General features: G+C 45.7%; 1 protein-coding gene across 4 annotated transcripts in view; it reads right to left on the bottom strand.

Moving 5' to 3' along the window:
• Positions 1 to 94: 94 nt before the first annotated feature.
• Positions 95 to 24,150, bottom strand: part of LOC116844388 (steroid receptor seven-up, isoforms B/C) — a 335,737-nt gene continuing 311,681 nt past the window's right edge. For all 4 annotated transcript variants that reach the window (XM_032815851.1, XM_032815849.1, XM_032815850.1 and 1 more), the window contains one exon: positions 95 to 4,983. In XM_032815851.1, the coding sequence (XP_032671742.1) occupies positions 4,709 to 4,983 (275 nt within the window). In that variant the 3' untranslated portion in view covers positions 95 to 4,708. The remainder of the gene's footprint in view (positions 4,984 to 24,150) is intronic.

Below are 24,150 nucleotides of genomic sequence, written 5' to 3'. Positions count from 1 at the left end.
TACAATATATATATATATATATATATATATATATATATATATATATATATATATAGATTTATTTATATATTTATATTTCTTTGCAATTTATTTATATATATATATATATATGTATATATATATATATATATATGTTCATATATTTTCATATTTATATATTTATATGTATTTATATTTATATATTAATTATTTACACGCGTCTTTTATACAAAAAATGTTCACGACTTTATACATAGCTATGTATAGAACGTCATTCGCGCTCTGACGTGTGCGCACACGCGCTCGTAATCGGTATTATAATACATTTTTGAGTTTCGTGAGCAACCGCATCATTGTCGACGAGCATCCTCGAGGAGGATCCACGAGTCGGAGGGACGAGTTTACGTAGAATCGAGGGAGCGTGTCGATAAAGGATATGTGTTGTGTCTATGTTTCGTTTTTCTTGGACAGAGTAGTAGCGGCTCGAGTCGGTAAAACGAGGACTGTGCATTCCCGGGGCAATTGTCTGTCGGCGACGTGAAAGTTTTCGGATTTCCCGGCGGGCGACATCGCCCGGACACTCTAAGCGTTTAAGTACTCGATGCGCGATAGCGATCGTCCACCACCTCCTCGAATCCGAGTTCCGGCGTCTTCCCGAAGTAGTAAAAGACTCGCGTTGCGTGCGATCCGGTCGCGATACCGTTAACTGGATCCCGCTCGAGGTTAGCCAATCGCAGAACCTCCCCTATCAAGGAACGACCGCTGCTTAAAAATATTACAAATATCCCATACACCCCTAAGTGCTCCACTAAGTAACTAGCTCGACATTGCCACATTTATTATAACGTAGTATTCAAATATCTCTTCATAATATCATTAAACAACCCTATACAACGCGCTGAATCCGTGTTTGTATACATGTGTGCATATGTGTGGCGTGTATGTGTGCGTATGCGCGCGGGCGCGTGTGTCTGTTTGTGTATATGTATATATTGTACAATATTTATAAGATAGAAAAAGCACCGTTTCGAAAAATCGGGTTTCAATTTTGACGTACATATATCACATTATTTTGCGACCTCACTTTCATACTTCTCTCTCTCTCTTCCCCTCCCTCCCTCCCTCCCTCCCTCCCTTTCTCTCTCTCTCTCTCTCTCTCTCTCTCTCTCTCTCTCTCTCTCTCTCCCCTACACGCGCGCACACACACACATTCACACATGTGCACACTTTTATCCTTTTTCATACTAATTTTCACGCACACACGTACACCGCATTCGCATTAATACACACACGTATCACTCCGCCGCACCGTCCTTATTTTCTCGCATATTCAACTCGCAGCTATCTTATCTTTACATGTCTCTCTTACGTCGACTCATCGGAGACTCAGCGACGAGCAGTATCGAATATTCTTCACATTTCAATCAAAAATATACCTCGATATATGTATATATACGTCTCGTAGCGTTGCGTTTCGACTTGAACCCGTTACATCCCGAGCTCACGTTTCTCCCGAAAAGTTTCGGAATCTCTCTGGAGAAAGATTTACAAATTATCGATATTCTATCATATTAATATAATCGCATTAATTTTTCTCGTTAACAACGCAGAATGCATAAATAATAGCGCGTTCACCGATTAAAGTTGGCAGGAGTCACAAAACAAAAAAGAAAAACATGGTTTGTCTTCAGAGCTTTTATTAATTATTATAAATAACAAAACGTGGATCGCAAGCGGCGGAGGACGTAACAGGCCAAGTTGTCGGTCTCCTTTACAATCCTAACGAGTCATCAGGATCGCCATCCAAGTTTTTCATCATTAACAATCGCGGACATAATTAACCAACGTAACGCGCGATCCTGTGATCGGAGATTCGCGAGATTTCGCCCTGAATATTTTGAAATAGTCGATGCAACTGGACAATCCCGATTCACCTTGGCGTGTTTCCGCCGGACGTCGCAGCGACGTCGTCGCGTGTTCACCGTGTGTTTTGTGGATTTCGGACGACCGACCGATCCTGTGAGCTCCGCGAAATGAATCGTAACACGATGACGTGACACGCGCAATGGCACTGGCATACAAGAGAAGACATCGTATCGCACTTGATCGTGTGTCGCCGCGTGCGCTCTTAAGTAACCCAAAGTAAAAATATCGTATTTACAAGATATAATATCAGTTGATATCGCGCGGTATTGTCATCCAAGTTGAACATCGCGTGTGTGGGATTTCGTCGTGCCGCACGATGCTTCCTCTCCCTCAAGGGGAGAGCCGCTTCCCGAGACGAGATCTCGCCGTCGGGATCATCGCCGTAATCCCTATAATACGTTAAGTGAAGATACGCGATCGTTTCGCGTCTTTAAGCGCTCTATTTTCGCAGGAAAGCCGCTGTACGCGTGCACGGTACCGCCGCGGAAACGCAAAGAGAATCGATTCACTTTCGCGTGATTTCACAAGTTCCTCCCGTGTGATTTCACGTCGATCGCAATGCTCCTCGCTTTACATTCTACTTACAACGAACAATCTCTTTTCCCCTTTCGTTTTTTCTCTTGTTCTTACACCGATAAGGTCGTCTCGCTAAGATACCGGATGTGCCGATGAAGCCCGACTCTTCGCTCTTCTCTATCTAAGTACTATGTGTATGTGTATATATAAAAATTTGTACAATATATATTTACTTTTAAATATGTATATATAGACAAACTTCGACAAACGACAACGTCGCGCAGCGTGGTCTTTACAAGAGATTTCATCCTTAAGACTAAGACGGAAAAACGAGGTGAAACGATGCAAATTCAACGAACCGCAAGCGATTTATTTAGTAAAAACGTAACAGATGAGAAAATGCAAAGCGCGAAGAGCGGCGCGGAGGAAAGAGCCGGACGATCCTCAGCCGCGTCTCTCGGAATTATTCTGAATGCATGCTGAAGTGAGTGCGTGCTAATTACAAAAAAAAAAATAAGAAACAAAAAGAAGAAGAAGGATGAACTTGCCACCAATCCGCAAACAAACGAGAATTACGCAAATAATTTAAAAGATACACTTTAACACAAAGACTAAGATCACATCTCTAAGGTCCTCAGAAAATCCCTTGCGCGGTGATTCAAGTGCTATGTTAGTCGATCACGTGGCCATGCGGGGAGAACCGACTCGTTTCCAAAAGTCACGGAAAAGTTGGGCGAAGGGCGAACAATGTTGGAGTGATTTAGATCTGCGGGAGCATCGAACCAGAGTCTCGTCTTGTCTCGTCGTCGACTGAAAGGGATATTTCTGAAAGAATGCACCACCATGGGCCGTGGACTCTCGGAGAACGCAGGCTCTCGTAGAAGAGGCGTCAAGACGAATGACTAAGGCCCATGGCATGACTCGACTAATAGCGAGTACTCGGCGCGAAGATTGATTCGAGATAGCGATGGGAGATCCACCGGCTCTCCCCCGTCGTTGATTATAAATGCTAATTTATGACTTCTTCACGCCACGCTCGTCCTCCTCCTCCCCCCTTCTCCTGCCCGACCCTCCCTCCACCCTCACCCCCTGTTTCTCTCCAACCGCCTCTCTTCCCCTCTATTTCATTCTTCAGCCAGGAGAGATACAACAAAACGCTTATCTATCTATCTATTACCCCCTGGGCCCCACGCTTCCCTCTCTCACTCTCTCATACTCTCGCTCTGTTTCGCTCTTTTGCTCACGCAACATGCGCACTCACACACAAACACAACTGACAAGTCCCTCGCACGCACAATCTCCCCCCTCTCCCTCCCTGTTTCTCTCTCGCTCGCTCGACCACTTTAGCAAGTACCAAGTTTGAACGCCCAGTGGATGTTCCTGGACGCGCTGTCGGGCCACTTGGCGCCTCCGCGATTCTCTGAATGAGCAACGTCTTTATTACATCTTTTCTTCTCGCTCTCTCCCTATCTCTCTCTCCCCCCTCCCCCCTCTCTCTCTCTCTCTCTCCCCCGTCTTACCGCGCTCGCCGAGATTCCTCCCCGTCGTTCGACGAACAAGACGACGTCTCCTCCACACGCCCACTTTTCTCTCCGCTTCGCGCGCATTATCCTATCACTCTCGGTCGAACTTCGTTAATGACCATGCTTAATTCTTCCTCCTGCGAGCCTCCCCCTCTCCGTCGTATGTTTCTTCCCTCTTCAATTTTGCCATCTTCGCGTTCGTTGGTGTGTCCTCTTCCTCTTCTCGATGTCGAGTCGCGTTACGTCGGCGTAGAAACTTCGAGTTCTGACTAAAATCCTGATTTCCGCCACGAGTCCGACCGCCGGTCCTCGCGCCTCAACGTTTCGAGAAACGCTCTCTCTCCCGGAGACGAGGTCTCCTAGAGAAGCGGGTCGATCACGTGGCGTTGTCGCGTGTCACGGCACGACACGCCGGCGAAAGTCGCGACCGCGTAACCGGGCTAATAACAACGTCGACGGGAACGACATTCGTTCGGGACGCGCGCTTCCGACGTCGTCTCTTGGACGCGCGACTTGGCGGACGACGACGGCAACGTCAAGGTGTCGCGCCCGTGCGTCCGTCGTCCTTTTCGTCGTGTCAGCGAGCTTCGCGGACCCGCGATGCTTGCTTTTCTATTTCTTTCTCCCTCTATTTTCCTCTCTCTCTCTCTCTTTCCTTCTCTCTATTCATGAGCGAGTCCGGGTCGCGGCGAGCCGAGCGCTGCGACGTCGCCCCAGGTATAGTGACAGTATTATGCGGAAGCCAGCTGCCGCCAGACAGAGTGTCACATCGTGGTCATGTAGGGCCAGTTGAAGCTGCTGCCGCTCAGCAACATGTCCCTGATGAGCGTCTCGATCGGCGTCTTGCCCACCAGCCGCACGAAGAAAAGCTGCTCGATCACTTGCGACGACACCGTCCTCAGCGACGGCAGTCGCAACAGCAGTTTGCCGAACCTCGTCGGCTGGTTCGGGTATTGCGACCGGCAGTACTCCTCCAGGGCGCACTGCGACTTCTCCTGGACGGACTCGATGTGCGCCACGTCCGACAAACCGCAGGCGTCTATAACAGATAAGAAAAGAAAGGAAGTTTAATGCGCGAAATGCGAGCACGCGTTCATCTACTGTCTAAGGCCCGTGCTAACCGTTGTCATGTTGTCACTTGTCTCATATAAGATACTCAAATTTTTATTCTGAATTAGATTCAAGTTTTTTTTTTCAGTTGAATTATGATATTTACGACATTTATATCTGTAATCCATGATTCAAGTGGAAAACTTATCTAACTCTGAATTCAAATCTGAATATCTTACTTAGGACGAGTTTCAAGTAATGATTATTAATACGGAATAATCTGAGTTGGAGTGAACCCTCACTGAAAACGAGTAAAAATTCACTCGAAACGCTACTTGAAGTCGTAAGGGTAAATATTTCATTCGAATTTATATATTTAGAGTGGATCATTCGAGCTTGTATACTTAGAGTAGATTCTAATTTCATATATATTGGGTGAAAATATTTACTCGACAATTCAGAATGCAGAATTCATTCTTTACGAGTGAAAAATTACTCGGACTTGAATGACCCGAATGTCGCTCTACTTTACAAACGAAATTTCACTTGAAAAATTTGAAGAAGATAAAGATGTCGACACGTTTTTCCTCGTTTCTAATTTCTTCCTCGCGCCGACAAGGAACGGCACTGTAGGTTAGAAAGTCTCTCTTTCTATCTTTCTCTCCTCTCCCCCTCCCTCTCTTAAAATTTTTGCATCGTGAACGATCTTCGTTAGGCGGAGCGTATCTCTCGAGGCGCGGAAGGCGATAACTGTTGCCATTTAATCTACGTGCTAGGAAGAAGCACCTACGCTTTATTATCGGGCTAATTATCGTTGTTGCCCATTAGCCGAGGCATGATTAGCGAGGCGGAGAGTTTCTCTCTAGCGATCTCGAATAGAGAGAACAAACCGGCCGGGAAGCGCCGGGAATAGAAAAAGAAAAAAGAAAAAGAAGAGATTAAACGCCGGCCTCTACCGTCGGCGATGACGAGGAGCGAGAGCGGTCGAACGAGTGGAAATCGAACTTGCGGAAGTGTTCTCGCGAGGACAAATCGCCACGATATCGCTCTTAATCTGTTGCATATCGAACCACGACTGCACGAACTTGACTGCTTAATCTCGCAAAGTTCTACGGATTTTCACTTCTTCGACATAGCTGCGTGGATATTTAACCAAAGTAAGGATGCTAAGTCATACACACAAGAAAATTTAAAAGACAAACCGATCTTATCTTCCCGTTGACAAATTAAATCATTGTGTCCAACGAATAGCAACTGATTGAAGCATTTCTATTATTTCGGTTGAATTGAATAATAAATATGTTACAAATTAGAAATATATAAATTATAAAATATATCCAGTGTGAGAAAAAGATTTAATTTTTCTTAGTTTAATATTAGAAAGCCGCATATAAGTGCGGGCGCGCACACACGTGTTTGTGTTTGCGTGGATTACGGAGTCGGCCAGACTAGGTTTGCGCTACAGGTGTGACTTGTCATACCGACGCAAGGGTTAAGCCTCTCATGGGGTTGCAGCGAAAGCTGCCCCCGGGCAGATGAAACCGAGATCCGCGTTGGAATGCACGTGCCAACCGCGCACAGACGCTGCTAGTGCGAATGTCGGACTAATCACCCGGGCCATCTGCTCGCCGTTAGCCGTGAAACCGCGCGCCATTGTCTCTCGCGGAAAAGCCGGGTCTCTTGTTCGCACGGGAAAGAGAAACGGTGTGCGTATGCCTGCGCAGTCATATATCCGGTGTGTGCCTAAGTAATATCCCTCAATGTCCGCATATTTTCGTATGTGTGCGGAAATTTATTTAGAAAAAGTAGATTTTTCACACAACATTTCAACACAAAATGTCACAATATTTTATAAATAGTATATATATATATATATATATATATATATATATATATATATATATATATACATATATAGCTACGTACATCTTAGGAACTAATATTTGCTGTACTTTTAGCGAAATTTACTGTGTCTTTTAACAAGATAGCACTATTAGGAACATGATAAAATTGAAAAGAATTTATATTAAATAAACTACAATATATAAATATCCTCTCTGTGTATATAACCCAAGAAAAAATCAAAATATTCATTTGAATTAATGCGAAATATTATCAAAGTGTTAACTAGTTAAACTTGTTATTGTTATATTAACAGATGAGAGAGACATTTTTAAATTATGTTATGTTTATTTGATGAGGGGTCGAGAAAAATTAATTGTTAATGTGCATACACTTGATAATCATATATATATATATATATTGTGGCATTATACTATTCGTTTATTTATTGTAACATACTATTCGTAAGTAACAAAATTGTGATAAAAATATCATGATGATGCGATGTTCTATTTCATATTAAATTTTATTTTATAAATTTAATATCTTTTTCATATTTCATTTGTAATATTTTATTTGTGTCCTCGAGCGAAGCTCTCCAAATTATTTGTATCATTAACGCTCGTGACGTTTCTCATCTCATACAACGCTCGTCACGCATATATCGAGACATCGGTCGGTTTCGTTAGCGCGTTTTTCCGTGAAACGGGAGTCGCGTGTCGCGTGGTGAACTACGACGAATTGCTTTATCGAGAGGCGCGCGCGCGTGCGTGAAGAATCGGGATAGCTGTCGGCGTGCATAAATCGGCGGGGACGACGACGATCGAAGAGCGGGCGTGCCGAGGGTGTCGGGGGTTCTTTTTGCGGATGCGAACGGGACGACACATCCTGGTGTTGTTTCACGTTAACATGAGCGAGTGCGAGCGATCCTTTTGGTTGCCACGCGGCGCGCACATAAACGCGCCAACGGACGCGGATTCCTTTGTCGTAGGGCCCACGTGCGCGTAATGGGCCATTACGCGTACGCGGAGAAATAACGCGATTTCGCATTTGCATCTCTGAACAAACGACGTCCGACTGCGTGGAGCGCCGGCGACGCGGAAACCGCGGAGAGCTCGCCGGTTATTCGGGTAAGCGCAACGAGCGCGATCGGAACACGCTATGATTATCAGGTGTATGCACATTAACAATTAATCAATTTTTCTCGACCCCTCATCAAGTAAACATAACATAATTTAAAGATGTCTCTCTCACCTGTTAATATAACAATAACAAGTTTAACTGATTAACACTTTGATAATATTTCGCATTAATTCAAATGAATATTTTGATTTTTCCTTGGGTTATATACACAGAGAGGATATTTATATATTGTAGTTTATTTAATATAAATTCTTTTCAATTTTATTATGTTTCTAATAGTACGGTAGGTCTATCTTGCTAAAAGACACAGTAAATTTCGCTAAAAGTACAGCAAATATTAGTTCCTAAGATGTACGTAACAATGTAAGTAGCACACATTAAAGATTATCTAGTGGGATTGGCAGTAAGACAGTAAGACGTAGGCACAGACAAAACATCGCGCTCATCCCGTTTCGTGACGCGCGTTACGCCTAAATGCATTTGTTTGCTTCGCCATTTTCGCTTGCGACACGCTCGCGTATCATTGCCGAGCGCTCAAGGAAATTCGCGTCTTACGACAGCGAGAAAGAGACAGAGAGTGAAAGAGAGAGCTTCTCATTGCAGTTTCTCGGCGCGTTTCAAGGAACACCATCGCCACGGGTGATAATTCCGCGCGGCTTGTGCAAGTAGGTCTGAGAACGGTTTTCCGAGTGAAAATGAATTTTCGCGCGAGCCACGCTGTACTATCCGCCGCGAATACGAGCGACGCGAATGTCGTCGGGTTGTTTTCCGTTGTCGCGTGTCTGCGTCGAGGACACTCGTATCGACAGGCGACAGGTTTAATTGTTGACGCGCGTATTTGTGAGGCGGGATGGATCATTATGAAGGGCTCCGGGCGACCACGTAATTATAATCTCCTCGATGGGAGATCCGCTCTACATAGAGACTCGTAAAACGATCCTCGTTCAGTGCGCTTTTTTTCTCCTCCGTATGAGGCGTATACGACTGAACGAACGAGAAGCCAGGAATGATATATTCCGAATGCACCACCGCCGGGCAGCCAGCTCGCCGTCGAGCGCACGCAGTCTCGTAATGATCCTCGACGCGGGTGACTTAACACGCAGAACGACACTGACCGTTATCTCGATTTTTCGAGTCGATTTGGTCGAAGCTGACAGAGATGGAAAGAAAGAGAGAGAGCGAGGACTTTCCGGAGCTGCGATCCTTGTATCAGCACAGTCGCAGCGTTCTCAAACCTAAGCAAACTAAAGCGCGGTTTATTCTCACTGGTTTCAAAAGAAAAACGTTCAGCTTTTGTATTTTTATATTGTCGATAAAGGTGAATATTGTTGACGCGACATTCGAAACGTGTGGCCAGTTGATCACATTGATTTCCACCGAAAAGAGTCCGTGAATACTCGGATAATTTGATGTGATTTAATATCCGTGCTGAAATCAATTTGTCAACATTAACTGACTGCTACAGTGCACGTTGTACCTTCAATGAACTACGAGATTTTGGAATACTTCATAAATAATTTGAAATAATAATGAAATTTATTTTTATCGCGTATAAAAGCACAACCCCTAATAACAGCTATATAACAGAAATCAGTATACACGAATATTAGTGGTATTATGGAAAACACAAAATGATTCGTGATCGTTTCGTGCTGAATTTTACCCACTAACGACGAATGTGCCATTTATGTTTCTTTCGTATTGAACAACATTGATTACTATATAATTTTATTTTATGTCTTCGGCATTCAATTCTTTGTATTAATTATAACTAGTTATAATTAATTGATCTCCCTGTATCTTCGATAAAAATAGCTTTAATTAGAGTCTCCAAGAAATGAACAGATTAATTCTTTAATCAAAAGTGTTCGCAAAACAATTATAGTCTTTAATGGATTAACGTCTCCTTGTCTACACGTAGACAAGGCAATCAACGGATCCCTTACATCGATCATATAACCGACCGTTTGAAATTCTAGCATGATCGACCATATGCTCGTATCAGTCCCGATCGACGAGGACTCAATTAAACGGGAGACCGCGAGGAATCCGCCAACGCGCGGCCAATAAACAAACCGTCGGATTGGCTCTGTGCGATGTCGTCAGCGCCAATTCACCGCATCAGTTCGAATAATATCGTTGAGTGGCGTCTCTGGTTTCCTCTCCTCGTGTCGTGTCGTTCCTCATTTCTCTCTTCCACGCGCTCTTTCTCTCTATATATCTCTCTCCCTCTCGCTCTTTGCATGCGTTAACCGCTAAATGCCGTGGCGCCTCGTTGACCGAGCACCACTATAAATTGACCAATCTTCAGCAGTGGGATCCTACTACAGGGCCCGTCACTGTCTTACACACTGTCGTTGGAGACACACCCCCTCGGGGGCCCCCCGTGTGTCCTCCGACGAATCCAATCGATCGAAACCCGACGGGTAGCGATTTATCGACGTTACGTGCGTCGTGTAGCGACATTGAATCAATTATTGGTAGATATTCGCGATGCTTTGGCGCTGATAAGACAGACAAGCGAATGGAATGGTCTCGGGCACTCAAAAGAGAAAAAGGAGAGAAAAAAGAGAGAGAATATTACGCGCGCGATTACTTTTTTATACATTTTTTCATTTAGAAAAGATTTTTTTCGATATAAACATATGTATATTAGTGCAAGCAAAGTGTGTTAATAGTACCCATCTAATAAACATTTATTTCATCTAATAAACCCATCTAATAAACATTATACATTTTTTCATTTAGAAAAGATTTTTCTCGATATAAACATATGTATATTAGTGCAAGCAAAGTGTGTTAATAGTACCCATCTAATAAACATTTATTTCATCTAATAAACCCATCTAATAAACATTATACATTTTTTCATTTAGAAAAGATTTTTCTCGATATAAACATATGTATATTAGTGCAAGCAAAGTGTGTTAATAGTACCCATCTAATAAACATTTATTTCATTTTTTACATATTTTTTCTCTCTTAATGCAGAAACGAATTAGTTTGTCGAAAGCAAATGATCACGATTTTTTACTGTAGAGACGGATCTAACCGCAAAACTTATATATGTTATCTGTTTTATCACATTTGACGTCGATAAGACGTCAAGAGTAAGAATATGAATCTAAAGAAACAAATTTAATGATATGCGCATATTTTTTCTACATATTTTAATGATGCAAATGAGTTAACAAGTCGCTCGCACTAAAGACACGAAATCGTAAGCAGCCTTGTTCACGAGAGCGACCGATATTACTCGATATTACACTCGACATGGAAACGATCATCGATCGCGCGCGCCAGGCAGGATAATCCCAAGGGTGCAAACATACACCCCATGGTAATCCGTCCCAACGAACAGCAGATTGCTAAAGAAATAAGGGTAGCCGGTAGGAAGGACTGCGGTAAGATCACGAGAAATCGCTCGTTCAGCAAAAGTCCTCGCGTCGACATCGCGACGCGCTTCTTGTCTCGGGGTGTAACCGTACGTATCGAAGTGCGCGACAGGGTGTAGCGGGATCTCTCTTCTCCATGGTCTGTCTACTCTACTCTTTCTCTCGCGCGAGACGCGAGAGTCACGTCCGTGAAATCACAGATTCTCTCTCTCTCTCTCTCTCTCTCTCTCTTTCATACTCTCTTCCTCTTCCTCCCGTTTCCTCCTCCATCTCGTTTTCTCCATATGCGCGTACAAATAAGGCGTCCGGAGACAAATGACGCGGAGAGGGATCAGCGCAGCCCGACACAAAGCATCCCCTGAGCACCCTTCCCGGAGTCGGAGGTGACGTCACTGACAATGGAAGGTCGAGCTGTGATTAAAGATCGAGAGACTCCGTAAAAACTCCTTCAAAAGTACCGTGGCGGGGCCGAGCGGGAGGGAGGTGACGCTGGGAGGTGAGGCCCGCGAGGGAGAGGACGGCGAGAGTCGCGGACAAGAGGAGAGAGGACCAGGGGGACCTACCGGCGTGAAATATTGCCTCCGCCGCACCCGACAGCTATATGACATTTCCGAAGGGCATGGAAGAATCCCCGCGAAGCCGTACGCCTTCTCTCGGCTTGCTCTCGCCCCCTCGTCCGATCGCGTTCTGCCTCTTTGTACAGGGTGTCCGGTTCTTACCGGATGCGTCCCGGCAACAACCTATCCGAGCGAATCGCGATTTCGGCGGCTACCGACAATTCTCAAGTCGATCAGACGAGACTTCTGAACAAGAGAACTTTCGTTTTACCTCTTCAGGAATGAATTTATGTTAAAATGAAAAGATCATTTATTTTTAAATTGATATTGCATCGATTTTATAACAAAATTTCCTCCTTGTGAAACTTCGTGGCAAATTACGCTTCCTTACGCCTTTGCCGAGAATGCTTGAGTTAAAAACGAAAGATCGAATGTGCCCAAATATAGTGTCATGTGTCAGTGTCTCTGAAAACGTTAAACTTCCGCTTCGGCGAGACTCTCGCGGCCGTCTCGGTCGAAGGTGAAATGGAACACCTAGTGTATCCCGAGATTATCGGGGCTTTCTTCGTCGTCCGACATTATGTCGCGTGTTTCCTCGCCGACAATCGCAGAGAAAGAGATGATTCTCGATTAGACATGCATCCGACGTCCGTCGGCGAGGGCAGAGACGCGTCTTTGAAGCGTGTGACGCGTGTAACCCTCAGAGGGAGAGAGAGAGAAATAAAGAAGGAGAGCTGGTCATGAGAAGTCGAGGATCGCGTCAGTCACTTCCTCTCAAAGGAAGCCATATGATCGTGAATGGCTTAAAAATGCGTTAAATCGCAGAAGTATCGGAAACGAATCCCCAAGAAATACAGAGCTCTTCGTGAGAGCGACATCCATGCGATATGCCTTATCTGTACGGCTGCTTTCTCGCGCGTCGTCATCTCGACTTAACACGGAGAATGATCCTGATAGATAACGTAGGAATCCGCCGACAAGGTACAATCGCGCGCACACGCACGAGCGCGATAACGAGCTAGGGGACGCGACGCCGAGAAGAGGAGGTTCATTACGATCGTCCGCGCGCACTCGATGACTTCTCTCTCCTCTCTCTCTCTCTCTATCTTTCTTTCTTTGCCCCATCCTTTCTCTCTCTGTTTCTTCCTAGCTCTTTCTCTCCGCGAGATCGCGGCGGATAGGAAGGAATACGAGCGGCGCGCGTGACGCGACGTATAATTTACCGCGCTTAATTCCGCGCGTCTTGTAACAGGTGACTTACATTAATGGCTCCCATCCCGCGGTCGCGGCGCGGAAGAAAAGCGGCCGCTTTATCGCGCGACGAGCGCGGAATCGCTCGCGAGGATCTCCACTATGCCGCGAGGACGCCACGACGACGGCGACGGCGCCGAGCGGTACACTCGCGATCCGCCGGCGTAAATTGCGGGCATAAATCCTTTTACGCGCGATCCGACGCGCGCGGATGATCAAGAGTCGTCGCGAAATCAGCGCGCGCTAGGCAGGAACGCGCGACGTTTCAGGATTCGCCGTGGAAAAGTTTACGGCCGGTGCTGGTGGTCGATGGCAGGAATTGGTGAGGGGAGGGGGAGGGGGCATTAATAACTTCAGTTGACTAAAGTAATCGGCAAATCAATCATCAGAATTAATCAATTATGCAATGACGAATAACTTAATCGATCGATGGAATTAATTATGAAAATTTGATTGTGATTGATAGCACATTACTTAACAAATATATAATTTGATCAATTAATAAAATTATTCGCGATTATATATACACGGGAAAAATATTGTAGTAAAAATTACAACAAAATTTGTTTGTAATCTTAGACTACACAAAATTATGACTGAAATTGTACTACATATTATGAATTATGACCAAATATGTACTACATATTTGTTTAAAAATGGGATGTACCTTTGATTTTTTACTACGAAATTGAATATTTTTTATCTCGTGTATTAGATAGAGAATAAAGTTTATTATTTTTATGGTACTATTCCAATATAGTTCAGTTCTATAAAAAAAGAGAAATGTAATTTTAACGTCATTTTTACTAGAATATTGTAGTATCTGTGAAATCTATAGGTTGCAGAACATTCGAGCACGTTTAGTTTCACGAAATGCAATAGATGCCTGAAATCGGCTGCGTAGAACTCATGTCGAAAGATCGAAAGCGGTAGAAACGAAAATGGAGTGTGATTAGTCAATTTTCCGACGCGTGAGAAAATTCGGCAATTGGGACGCTATTCTGAATATGAGGCATACGTAAAACGCAACAGCTTTTTGACATTCCTCGTTCTGACTGACACTCGCCGACATAAATGGTTCCTCCGAGTTGCGTGTCATACTTATGTGTGGTTGATTTAAAATTTATACCATACTAGAACACCACATAGCGCGCGCTTCGCGCGTGCCACTTTAGCCTTTTCGTTGTACTATTTACAATTTATATTACAATACTTGTTTTTACAAATTATATTCCCAGCAAACACAATGTTACATATGACATACATATCCTATTCAACAATGTAACTGTTATATAACACGTATATTATATAACAGTTATATTGTTTGTTGAGTAAGAAATTACAACTAACATGTATGTTACATGTAACATTGTGTTTGCTGGGATTATAATAAATATAAATATCAAATTTATATGACGCGAACAACACAACCTGATCTGTCACCGCGGCTAACAGCTGCAAGCGGCAGGAATTCAACTGCGACGGGATCGAGACAATCGAGACGACCAATTAGCATCGCGGAAAAGAGGCTTCACCCACTTCGATACATTCGAGATTTAGTTAAGGTTCCTGGGGAGTCGCATCATCCATCTCTTTTTAATGACGTCAGAAGTGAGAAAACGCATGCTAAAAATTCCTGCAAAATACGTCGAAATAAACAGATATATCCACAAAACGACATTTGCGATCGATTAAGTACACCTCTAAAATACTCCGTACACTTTCCTTTTGTTCTAAAAATCAATAGATAATCGGAAAATTAATATGACAAGATAATGAGGAAATTAGGTTAGAAAAGACGATTGCACGTCACATTTATTTTATAATTATCTGTTGATTGTTAGAACAAAAGGAAAGTGTACGGAGTATTTTAGAGGTATACTTAATCGATCGCAAATGTCGTTTTGTGGATATATCTGTTTATCTCGACGTATTTTGCAGGAATTTTTAGCATGCGTTTTCTCGCTTCTGACGTCATTAAAAAGAGATGGATGATGCGACTCCCCAGGAGCCTTAACACGCACTTTTTCTGATAGGATATCACCTTAAGTTTATACTATCCTCATTACACAAGACCGACAGTATATTTTCTTCGTGTAATTTTGGTCATTAATTTGTCGACTGTTCTAGTCAGCTAAAATTTTAATCGGTCAATGCCCGACGTTGTTCGACGGAAAGACGACAGGCAAGTTTAGATGTCGTCGCTCACCTCTCGAGTATCGAACGAGTATTGACGAGTAGCGAAGGTATCGAGCTCTTTCGCGTCTCCTCGCGTTTCCTCAGACGCGCCATCAGTCGGGCGGAGGTAACAGGAACAGTAAGAAGGTGAAGGAAAAGGGGAGAGGAACAACGCGAGGAAGAAAAGCGCCACGGGGGAGAAGACGAAGAGGCGATAATTATACGGTCGGCTAATCGAGCGCGGCTTCGCGGACGGGTGCTAACAGGCGCGTTAATAAGCGCGCCCAAAAAGGAGCACCGGCGCTGCGCTCATAACGGGCACGAGGCCCTCATACGAGCTTGTTGATTCCCGGGAGGGTTTACAGCCTCGGGGACGATCGTGTTACCGCTCGCTCGCGTCCGGTGACACGCGCGCATTCGAGCGTACACGCGTACGACTCACTGCCGCATGCCTCCCCGCCCCTCCCCCCGTCTCCCGCATGATAAAGATCGCCGCGACGAAGGAGATCTTCATTACGCGTCGCGCCGGATGTTGAACGCGAGGATCGCGGCTGCCCGCGGTGAGCGATACATTCGTATCGAGCGCATAAATTTGCGCGCGCGTATAATCTCCTCACCTCCGGTTAACTATCGGACGAAGTGATCTCCGTGCGTACAGCGATTGCTTCCGCGTGTGCGTTTTGCCATCGACCGTTGCCCGTAATACTGGTGTAACGGCCCGCGATGTAAAAGACCCGCGTCGTAACACATAGGAAAATGTATAAAAAAAGTGAGTTCAAAAAAAAAAAGTGTCCTCTTTTTTTCAATCAACTATGTATATAAAGAAAAGACTTGCGATTCCAGAGGACTAAAGTCCATATTTTGAACTCGCTTTTATCGGTAAAAAGTCCTAAGGATTTCGAAAAATTGAAAAAGTTTTTCTAAACTTGGTTGCCTAGTCTTTCTATAATAATTTTCACTTTTGATATAAAGTATACTTTAATAAAATAAATTTAATAAAATAAATATATAAGGATTATCGCGTGCTATGAAACATATCGCTCAGCGCATAATACCCAGCACAACTATACTTTTACTTTGTAAAATAGCTAAGAGGGTTCAAAACTTCCTCGCTAATTTTACACGACCATCTTTTTCAACAGTTCTTCGCTGACTCTAAACTCTAACAAGGCGAGTATGAGACTCACAACATTGCCATATTGTCGCACTAACAAGATGCTAAACGATCGACCTATGCCAATTTATTTTTCTTCCTTTTTCTCTGAGAATTGACATTACACATTTGCGAACGTAACAGTCGAGAATTTCAGTACGATAGTTTAATGTTTTTGATAATTCTCAAGACTGTCCGATTCTTTTACTCTTTAAGTCTCGTTACTCACATTTCTCCATATATTACGATCCTAATTGATCATTATCGTGGATCATGTTCGTTTGTCGTAAGGCAGAAAGACAATTGGGACAAGGCGGTTCGCGCAAAGGGAACATTGAACTTTACGGTCGCGCTTTGATGGCTTGATGAAGCGCTAATCGAGCCCGCGAACGGCCATTGCAGCGAATTCGACGCGAAATCGCCGCCAGTAAAAGTGGCGCGGCGATAATTACGCACGTTGATGTACGTCGCGGCGCCTCGCGCTTCCTCAAGGTAATGACCGTAGACGGCGGCGAACGGCTTTGTTCACGGGATACCGTAAAGGGGCGAGACTTGGCCGAGAGGGTGGCCGGCCGATTCTCGTCGCCGTTTCGCCCGCGACAGAATCGAAAGTGTCGTAATTACGAGGCGCGAACGGTTAATTAAGTCTCTCCCTTCATTGCCCGCGATTATCAATCGACGACACGCGGACGACACGCTCGAGACGTCTCTCTCGCCGTCGTGGCGTCCTTTCTGTACACATTGGCCAATGTACTTCCGGTGACGCAATTGCAGGCCGCGATAACGCGTGAGTCGCGCTCGCGATAACTCGGCGCGCACGTGACGAATTTTCTTTTCCGGTATGCCGTGTTTCCTGAGAAGACGCCGCAAACTCGAGCCTTCGTGAACACCGTGAACACGAGACGACCAGGTCGTCGGCGGAAATGCCGGGGCACCACACTCTCTGGGTTCCGCGCAATCGTCGCTGTGTGTATTGAGTATCACAATATTGTGAGGAGGCGCCTGTTCGCGCATAATGGGCGCACGCACGCACGCACCCATACGCGCGTACGGCCGGCTCGCGCGATAATTATCATAACAACACCGCGTATTTAGAGACGCTTCTCTCCCTCTCCCTTTCCTTCTCACCTCTGTTCTCTCTCTCTCTCTCTCTCTCTCACTCTTTCTCTGTCTCTCTATTCTCTCCCGGCTCTCTATCGCGACTATGCATCCGGGCGACACGCATTTAACCGGAATACACACCCCATAGGTGGCCCATACGTACGTACAAGCGTCCCGTTTAGGAGCTACATTGTCATGTTAATGGCCGACAATACCAATCCCATTACGCTGTTCGGGTAGCGCGCGCCGCGGGCCCTTTCGAGACCCGCATCGAACCGGCTCTCTCTCTCTCTCTCTTTCTCACCTCTCCTCCGCTCCGCTACCTTCACTGGCGGATTCGCGGCAGGCAGGCAGGCAGGCAGGTAGATCCCCGGCAGGTGCTACGAAGGTCAACTTTTTTCCCATCGACGCTCCTCTCGCGAGACGCGCCTGCCCGGGAGATTCGCAGCGCGTCGCCTTGTCTACAGGAACTCTCCTCTCTTTCGTCTCCGTTCCCTAACCCCTTCCCCCTTTCACCCTTTCTCACTCCCTTTCCCTTGGCAGATCCCGTTCCCCGAACCCGGCGGCTCGGTCCCTGTTGCGTCGCGCGAGAGATCGCGCGAGGACCGGTTTCGAGAGCACCCGGGGCTAAATGTCAACAACGGCATAACGGCCTGGTTAGAGGATTACCACCGGCGGACGAGGACCGCCAGGGAGAGAGGGTAGCGCCAGACAAAAGGTCGTGAACTTTCTACGTGTCATAATCCGTCTGAGAGGGTTCGCGCGGCCTCCGATCTCGCTCTTTCGCGCCCTACGTGCCCTGTACCTTCCGATCCGCCGCCACCGCCGCTCGTTTTGTTTCTTGCTTCGCGCGTTCCTTGTTTTCGTGAGGGACAGGCTCCTGTCACGTCTCCAGTCCGAGGCTGATAGAACCGCTGCTTTCGTTTATAAAGCAGACGAAGCCACACAATGTATTCAGTAATTTGATTTTTCGAATTCCTCACTGTAAATGTCTTGTCATCTTTTTTTATTTTCGAGATAGTCAACATATTACCTGTGTCAATGTATAACATCAGAAGACATATACAACCCTCATAATAAAATAAGTAAAAAATATTTCTGACTTTTACTTAAATAAATATTGAATTCGCGTGAACTTTCAAAAAATTTTGCTTATAAAACACACAAATTTATTTTTCGAAATTCAATAGGAACATGTCAAAAAAATTTAGAATACGTTGGTCTTAAAATAAAATATTGCTGTGTAACATTAAAAATATATGGATTGCACTAGTTACAAATTTGTAGTTTCTCATACTTTAGATAATTCATAGTTAGGCGATTCCTTTCAGAGGCTCTGTAATCTCCCAGGTCACAACGCATTGTTATTCATTCTATTCTACTTCACAATGGCGAGAGAACCACTGCCTGGTTAAATCCCGAACACGTCGAGGGTCGGCCGCAAACATTGAGACGGGGATTAGCGGAAAGTCGCTTTTCTCGCGTATCTTGCGTAAGGTCGGCCGACAACGGCGACGATTAGCGCGACGTCGATTCCAGTGTCGGACCGCATTATGTAATCACCGACTCAGGATGAAACGGGACGGTGGTACATTTATTTATACACCACTATTCAGTTCTCTAATTCGCGGCAAGATAACGTGCGCGCATTAATTGCGGTAGAAGAGCTCGGAGCGAGATAACCGCGTTTAAAGCTGAAAGTGTAACGTGAATATGGGTCAATCTCGGCTTGTTCCATTTCAATAGCGATAAAATAAGTTTGCCAATAATGCGGAATTCAAAGCATTTTAACCCTTTCGCTATGGCTGAGCAGAACTTTATCACATTATACGCATAGCTATGCTGGTGAAAGAATGTAATGGATAATAGCAGCGCCAACGATTTCTTCACACTACGTAATTTATCATGTCTACGATAGTATAACGTAATAGCTAATGAATTTTAAAAATTTGCATCTATGATATCGAAATAGGCGAACAAACTGTTGCTTAGTAATGACAAGCTAAACGCCGACTTTTAATGCAAGTTATAGAAGAGAATCATGACAAAGGTGTTTCACAACTTGCTCTTTAAATTTCTCAGAGCGAAATTTCACTCAAAATAAGCGAACATTCACTCAAAGTGGTAGTGAAAAAAATATGTCGCGTCTCGTGGAAAATCCGCGATTTTACGACGCGCGTTGGAGAAGCTCCCAGGTTATTGGAGGCCTCGGGCGAAGTGACGTGTGGCGAGTTAACGATCGCGTCGGACGAAATACGTTATTAACACCTCCGGCAACGGCGAAATTCGCTCGGGAAACGCGCGATTTGCGAGAATGCTTACAGCCGGGTCGTCCTGCCGGCTGAGCGAAAGGCACAGAGCGAGGGTGGACGCGCCGGGCAAGCGCGGCGAAATGCCGCGCCACGAGGAATCTATTGATAAATTCAGCGGGCAACGTAAACAATGCGGCAACAATGTCAATTATGCGGCCGCCGATCGCTCGCGCTCGCCGGCGAGCCGCAATTAATCGGGCGCTTGCGCTCGCGCGACTTTACGCGGTAATTAATTGCGCCGCGTGGCGTGCGTGCGTGCGTGTCGGCGCGTTTGTCCGCAACATTGCACTTTCGGTGCCGGCGATGGCGGTGGCGGTGGCGATGGCGGTGGCGATGGCGATGGCGATGTTGTTGACGGTGGTGGTGGTAGTGGTGGTGCTGGTGGAGTGGACGAGAGCGATGCCACGAAGCCGAGGCTCTCGATCCCCGCCTCGACCTCGCGCGACCTCGGCAACTTCACATCAACTACCTCCCAACAGAGTTTCCGAGCCGGCTTCCACCTTGTGGAGCTTCAAACTCGACCTCACGTTCTCCTCTCTCTCTCTCTCTCTCTCTCTCTCTCTCTCTCTCTCTCTCTCTGTCCCCCTCTGTATCTCTCGCTTCTTTTCCTGCCCTTTCGCCGGCTCTTGCGGTGCGATCGTTTATTTTCAGCAGGGTCGCTTTAATTAAAGCGACTCGCCGGGCTGTATAACGCGCTAGTTTCGATCTGGTACGACTCGTCGGCCGACTCGTCACCCGGCTGTCGTGCCCGGGCAAGCCATTCCGAGTGCCATTTCCGTCGGCTACGACTTGGAATTTTGCAGTTTTTCATCGTCTCACCTCGCCTCATCATCCAGACTTACGGAGGTCCAGCGAGTGTCGAGAACTCGCCGAAACTCTACACCGCTCTCGATCTCCGTTTCGGAGTCCACGGCGAGGCCGGCGTGATGCATTATCCATGCGCACGCTATACGTCGACACGCTCGACGGGCTCATCGCGCCTCGATCGCGATCGCGGACATCGATATCGCCGGCGCGTCGACGTTGGCGAGGTAGGTCGGCGATATACTCTCCCCGATGCCGCCGCGTGCCGGGCGATCGCGTGGGCGCGTAATGTATTCTTGGGATAGACAATGTGGCGGGCACGTGGGCTATAGAAGCCAACTCGACCGGACTCGGTGCGCCCTCCTCCCCGGCCTGGTCGCCCTCCCCGCTCGCGGGGGCCCCATAATGAAGCGTTGACGCGGGCATAAAACGAGCGCCGCTCGAGACAATGGAGTGATTGAGCGCGGCCAACGCCAAAGGGTTGCCCGCCGTCAACCCCGGGGTGAAAATGTCAGTAACCAAATGTCAGGTCTTGCCTCGGGCCTGGAGCAGCGCGAGCCAAGCCTCCGCCGCCTCGTTTCCCTACTGTGCGCGCGTCATCACCCTCGCGCGTAGGTCCTTCTTTCGGAATTCCGAGGACCTTCCGCGCCTTACGCCCCGGGGAGAAGATTGCGGCGCGACGGGATCCACGATATCGGCACGCGTTCCCCAAATGTCGTGACATCAGAAGAAGAGACGTGTGAGAGGACAATCTTTGTCGGGCAACACAATAACAATTCTCATCTTAATATATGCTGAAGGAAATTACTTAATACTATCAGTGAATTTCACAGTAGCTTATTTACACTTGGATAAGTGGCAGTGTTTCTGTCACTGGTAAGAGTTGATTGTCCATTAGACAAAAGCATTCATTGCGAGGTACAAATTTATCAGTTGAAATTAAAAACGTGAGCAACTGAGCAAGTGACAGGCATTGCTATGCCGGCGGTTTTCACAGGTCGACCTTATACTTAAAATTGTCTTAATTCACCTCCACATATTGTAAGTCATTTCATAACTGAATGTCAAAAATAGCTACGTAATATTTGAAGATGAACTTGAGACGTTCTTAAATATGACTATGTATACCGTTCTAAGAGTATTTTATCGTATAAATGTATTTAAAATCACTTTTGTTCTTGGCAGCAAACATCCATTGTAAGTCCAAACAATAACGATAATAAATTGAGCAACGACGTCGCTTGTTTTTATCCCAGAAAAACATTCAACTGCATTGGCTCTTTCTGAACGATCGACGCGAGTTTATCACGCACGTCGACAGTCTCTTCCATCAGATGCGCGAACGTCGACCGCAATCTCGCGAATAACGCGAAGTGGAGACTACCGAGTCGCGCGAGAAAAAGAGCGAAAGAGAGGCGGCTCTAAAACCACTCTCGTCTCTTCCGGTGAACGTCGTCGTTGTCGTCGTCTACGAGGTGATCACTTTTCGGGGGTGGGATATTTCGACGTGCGAAAGGGTCGGCGGCGACGCGGCGGTGAGACGCGGTAAAAGCGCGGCACCTCCTTCCGGCATATTTTATATCCGCGGACGTTCTCCTTCCGAGAGCGCGGTGCGACGGCAGAGATTGCTTTCTCGTCGGAGAGTAATGCGATTTTCGGCCCAAGATTGACGCTACCGAGGGTGCCTGGGCTCCTTTGTTCCCAGAACGAGAACGGGTTAAGTGGACGCGCCATGGAATTGAGTTTGTCATTTTATTGCCTTTTATAATACACGCATCTCTCTTTGAGATTGAAGCTGACGCACGGACGGATGGGAGCTCGGCGTATCGTGAATCCAAAGAAGAAAATTATCCAAAAAGACCGTTTCTATCCTTGAAATTTTTTCGGGTAAAATTCCACTCGAATGAACGATAGCCGAGTGTTACTCGAATTTGAGGGACTTTAACTCATGCAGGATGGATTTTCCGCTCTGAATCGTTGAATGGTCTCTCGAAATCCCTTGGAGTAGTAGTGGTAATATTTTCACTCGAAGCGATAGTGAAAATACTGTCACTGCAAATCGCAAGAGTGGATGTTGCACTCAAGCTCAGAGTGGATTTTAACTCGATATGAATAAATGTTTCAGGTGATTAGAGTGACTGTGTTCCTGTGACGAGATGAAGCACATCAGATTTGCTCTTCAATCTCTTGAATGGTAACATTCACGATTGAGAATGGAGAATTTACTCTGTATAAGTGAGAAATCACTCGAATTCAAATGATTATTATAGTTACTTAATTTTTTTTAGTAAAATTTTACTTTAAGCAATTAAAAAAATTATTGATCTCGAGAATTCGATTTTTTACTCATGCAAGATGAATTCTTCGGTCTGCATCGTCGGATGAATATCAATCTCGAATTCGAGGGACTTGTTCGTTCATATAGAATAAATTCTTCGTTTTAAATAGTTGCACAAAAGTTTTTATTCGAAGAAAAAATGAATCTGACATAATTTGTCGTCTTAAAAATAAATCGATTTTAACATTTACCTGTAGGTATTAAGCAACAAAATACAACACAACTCTGAGTTTCAGTTAAACATATGCTTCCTTTTGTGATTCCTTCCTTTGTGGCATTATCATCACTACTTCAAGTGAGTTTCACTCGTTATGTGTGAGATTTCATTTGCAGAAACCTAAAGAATAGTATTCTATACATTCTATGAATGTTATATTTGGCAGTAAAAAACTGGTTAGTTATATATTGTTGAAAATACAATTCTGTTGCTGTCAATCGACAATTGCACTTATGAATTTGTAAGTCGCTCGTACGAGAAAGCCGCTAGGGCTTCAACGCCCGCGTTACTCGCTTTCCGCAACGTCCGGTTCTGTTCGACGTGTTATTAGAGCGCCGAATAATAATCCATTTCTATGATTGCGGCTGCGATTTTCTAATTTGACAGTTAACACGTTCTAGGCGTCTTCAATTATCCGTTCTGTATTCCGTGACTGTCGCTGTCGCGCGTATCGCACGTCGCTGGCGTTTACGGGCTCGCGACATGGAAGGATGCCGTGGATGAGAGATCACCGAAGCGAGCAAAATAAATATAAATAAAAGAAGCTCTCGGAGTCGTTTTCGAGCGGGTGAGATTCTGTGCGCGTCCTCGCCAGAGAGAGAAAGAGAGAAAGAGAGAGAAATCCGCTCGCGGATTCCCGCAGTGAGCGTTAATGGAGCTGTCGCTCGCGTTCGCGCTCGCGATAGGCGGTGCTCTCTTCGTGAGCCGGCGAGCTGCGAGTTTCCGGCCGGATCAACGTCAGCTCGCGCACAGAAACCCTGGAAACACATTGTAGCCGGCTGCTCGAAAGCGAGCCTGAACCGAGTCACGTCGGATACTCGGACTAGATACTCCAGCGCGAGCGAGCGAGCGAGAGAGAGAGAGA

Source organism: Odontomachus brunneus, unplaced genomic scaffold (assembly GCF_010583005.1).
Source record: "Odontomachus brunneus isolate Ranch 3 - 2012 unplaced genomic scaffold, Obru_v1 Obru_scaffold_041, whole genome shotgun sequence".
NCBI lineage: Eukaryota > Metazoa > Arthropoda > Insecta > Hymenoptera > Formicidae > Odontomachus > Odontomachus brunneus.
This window is presented reverse-complemented; position numbering and strand designations above follow the sequence as displayed.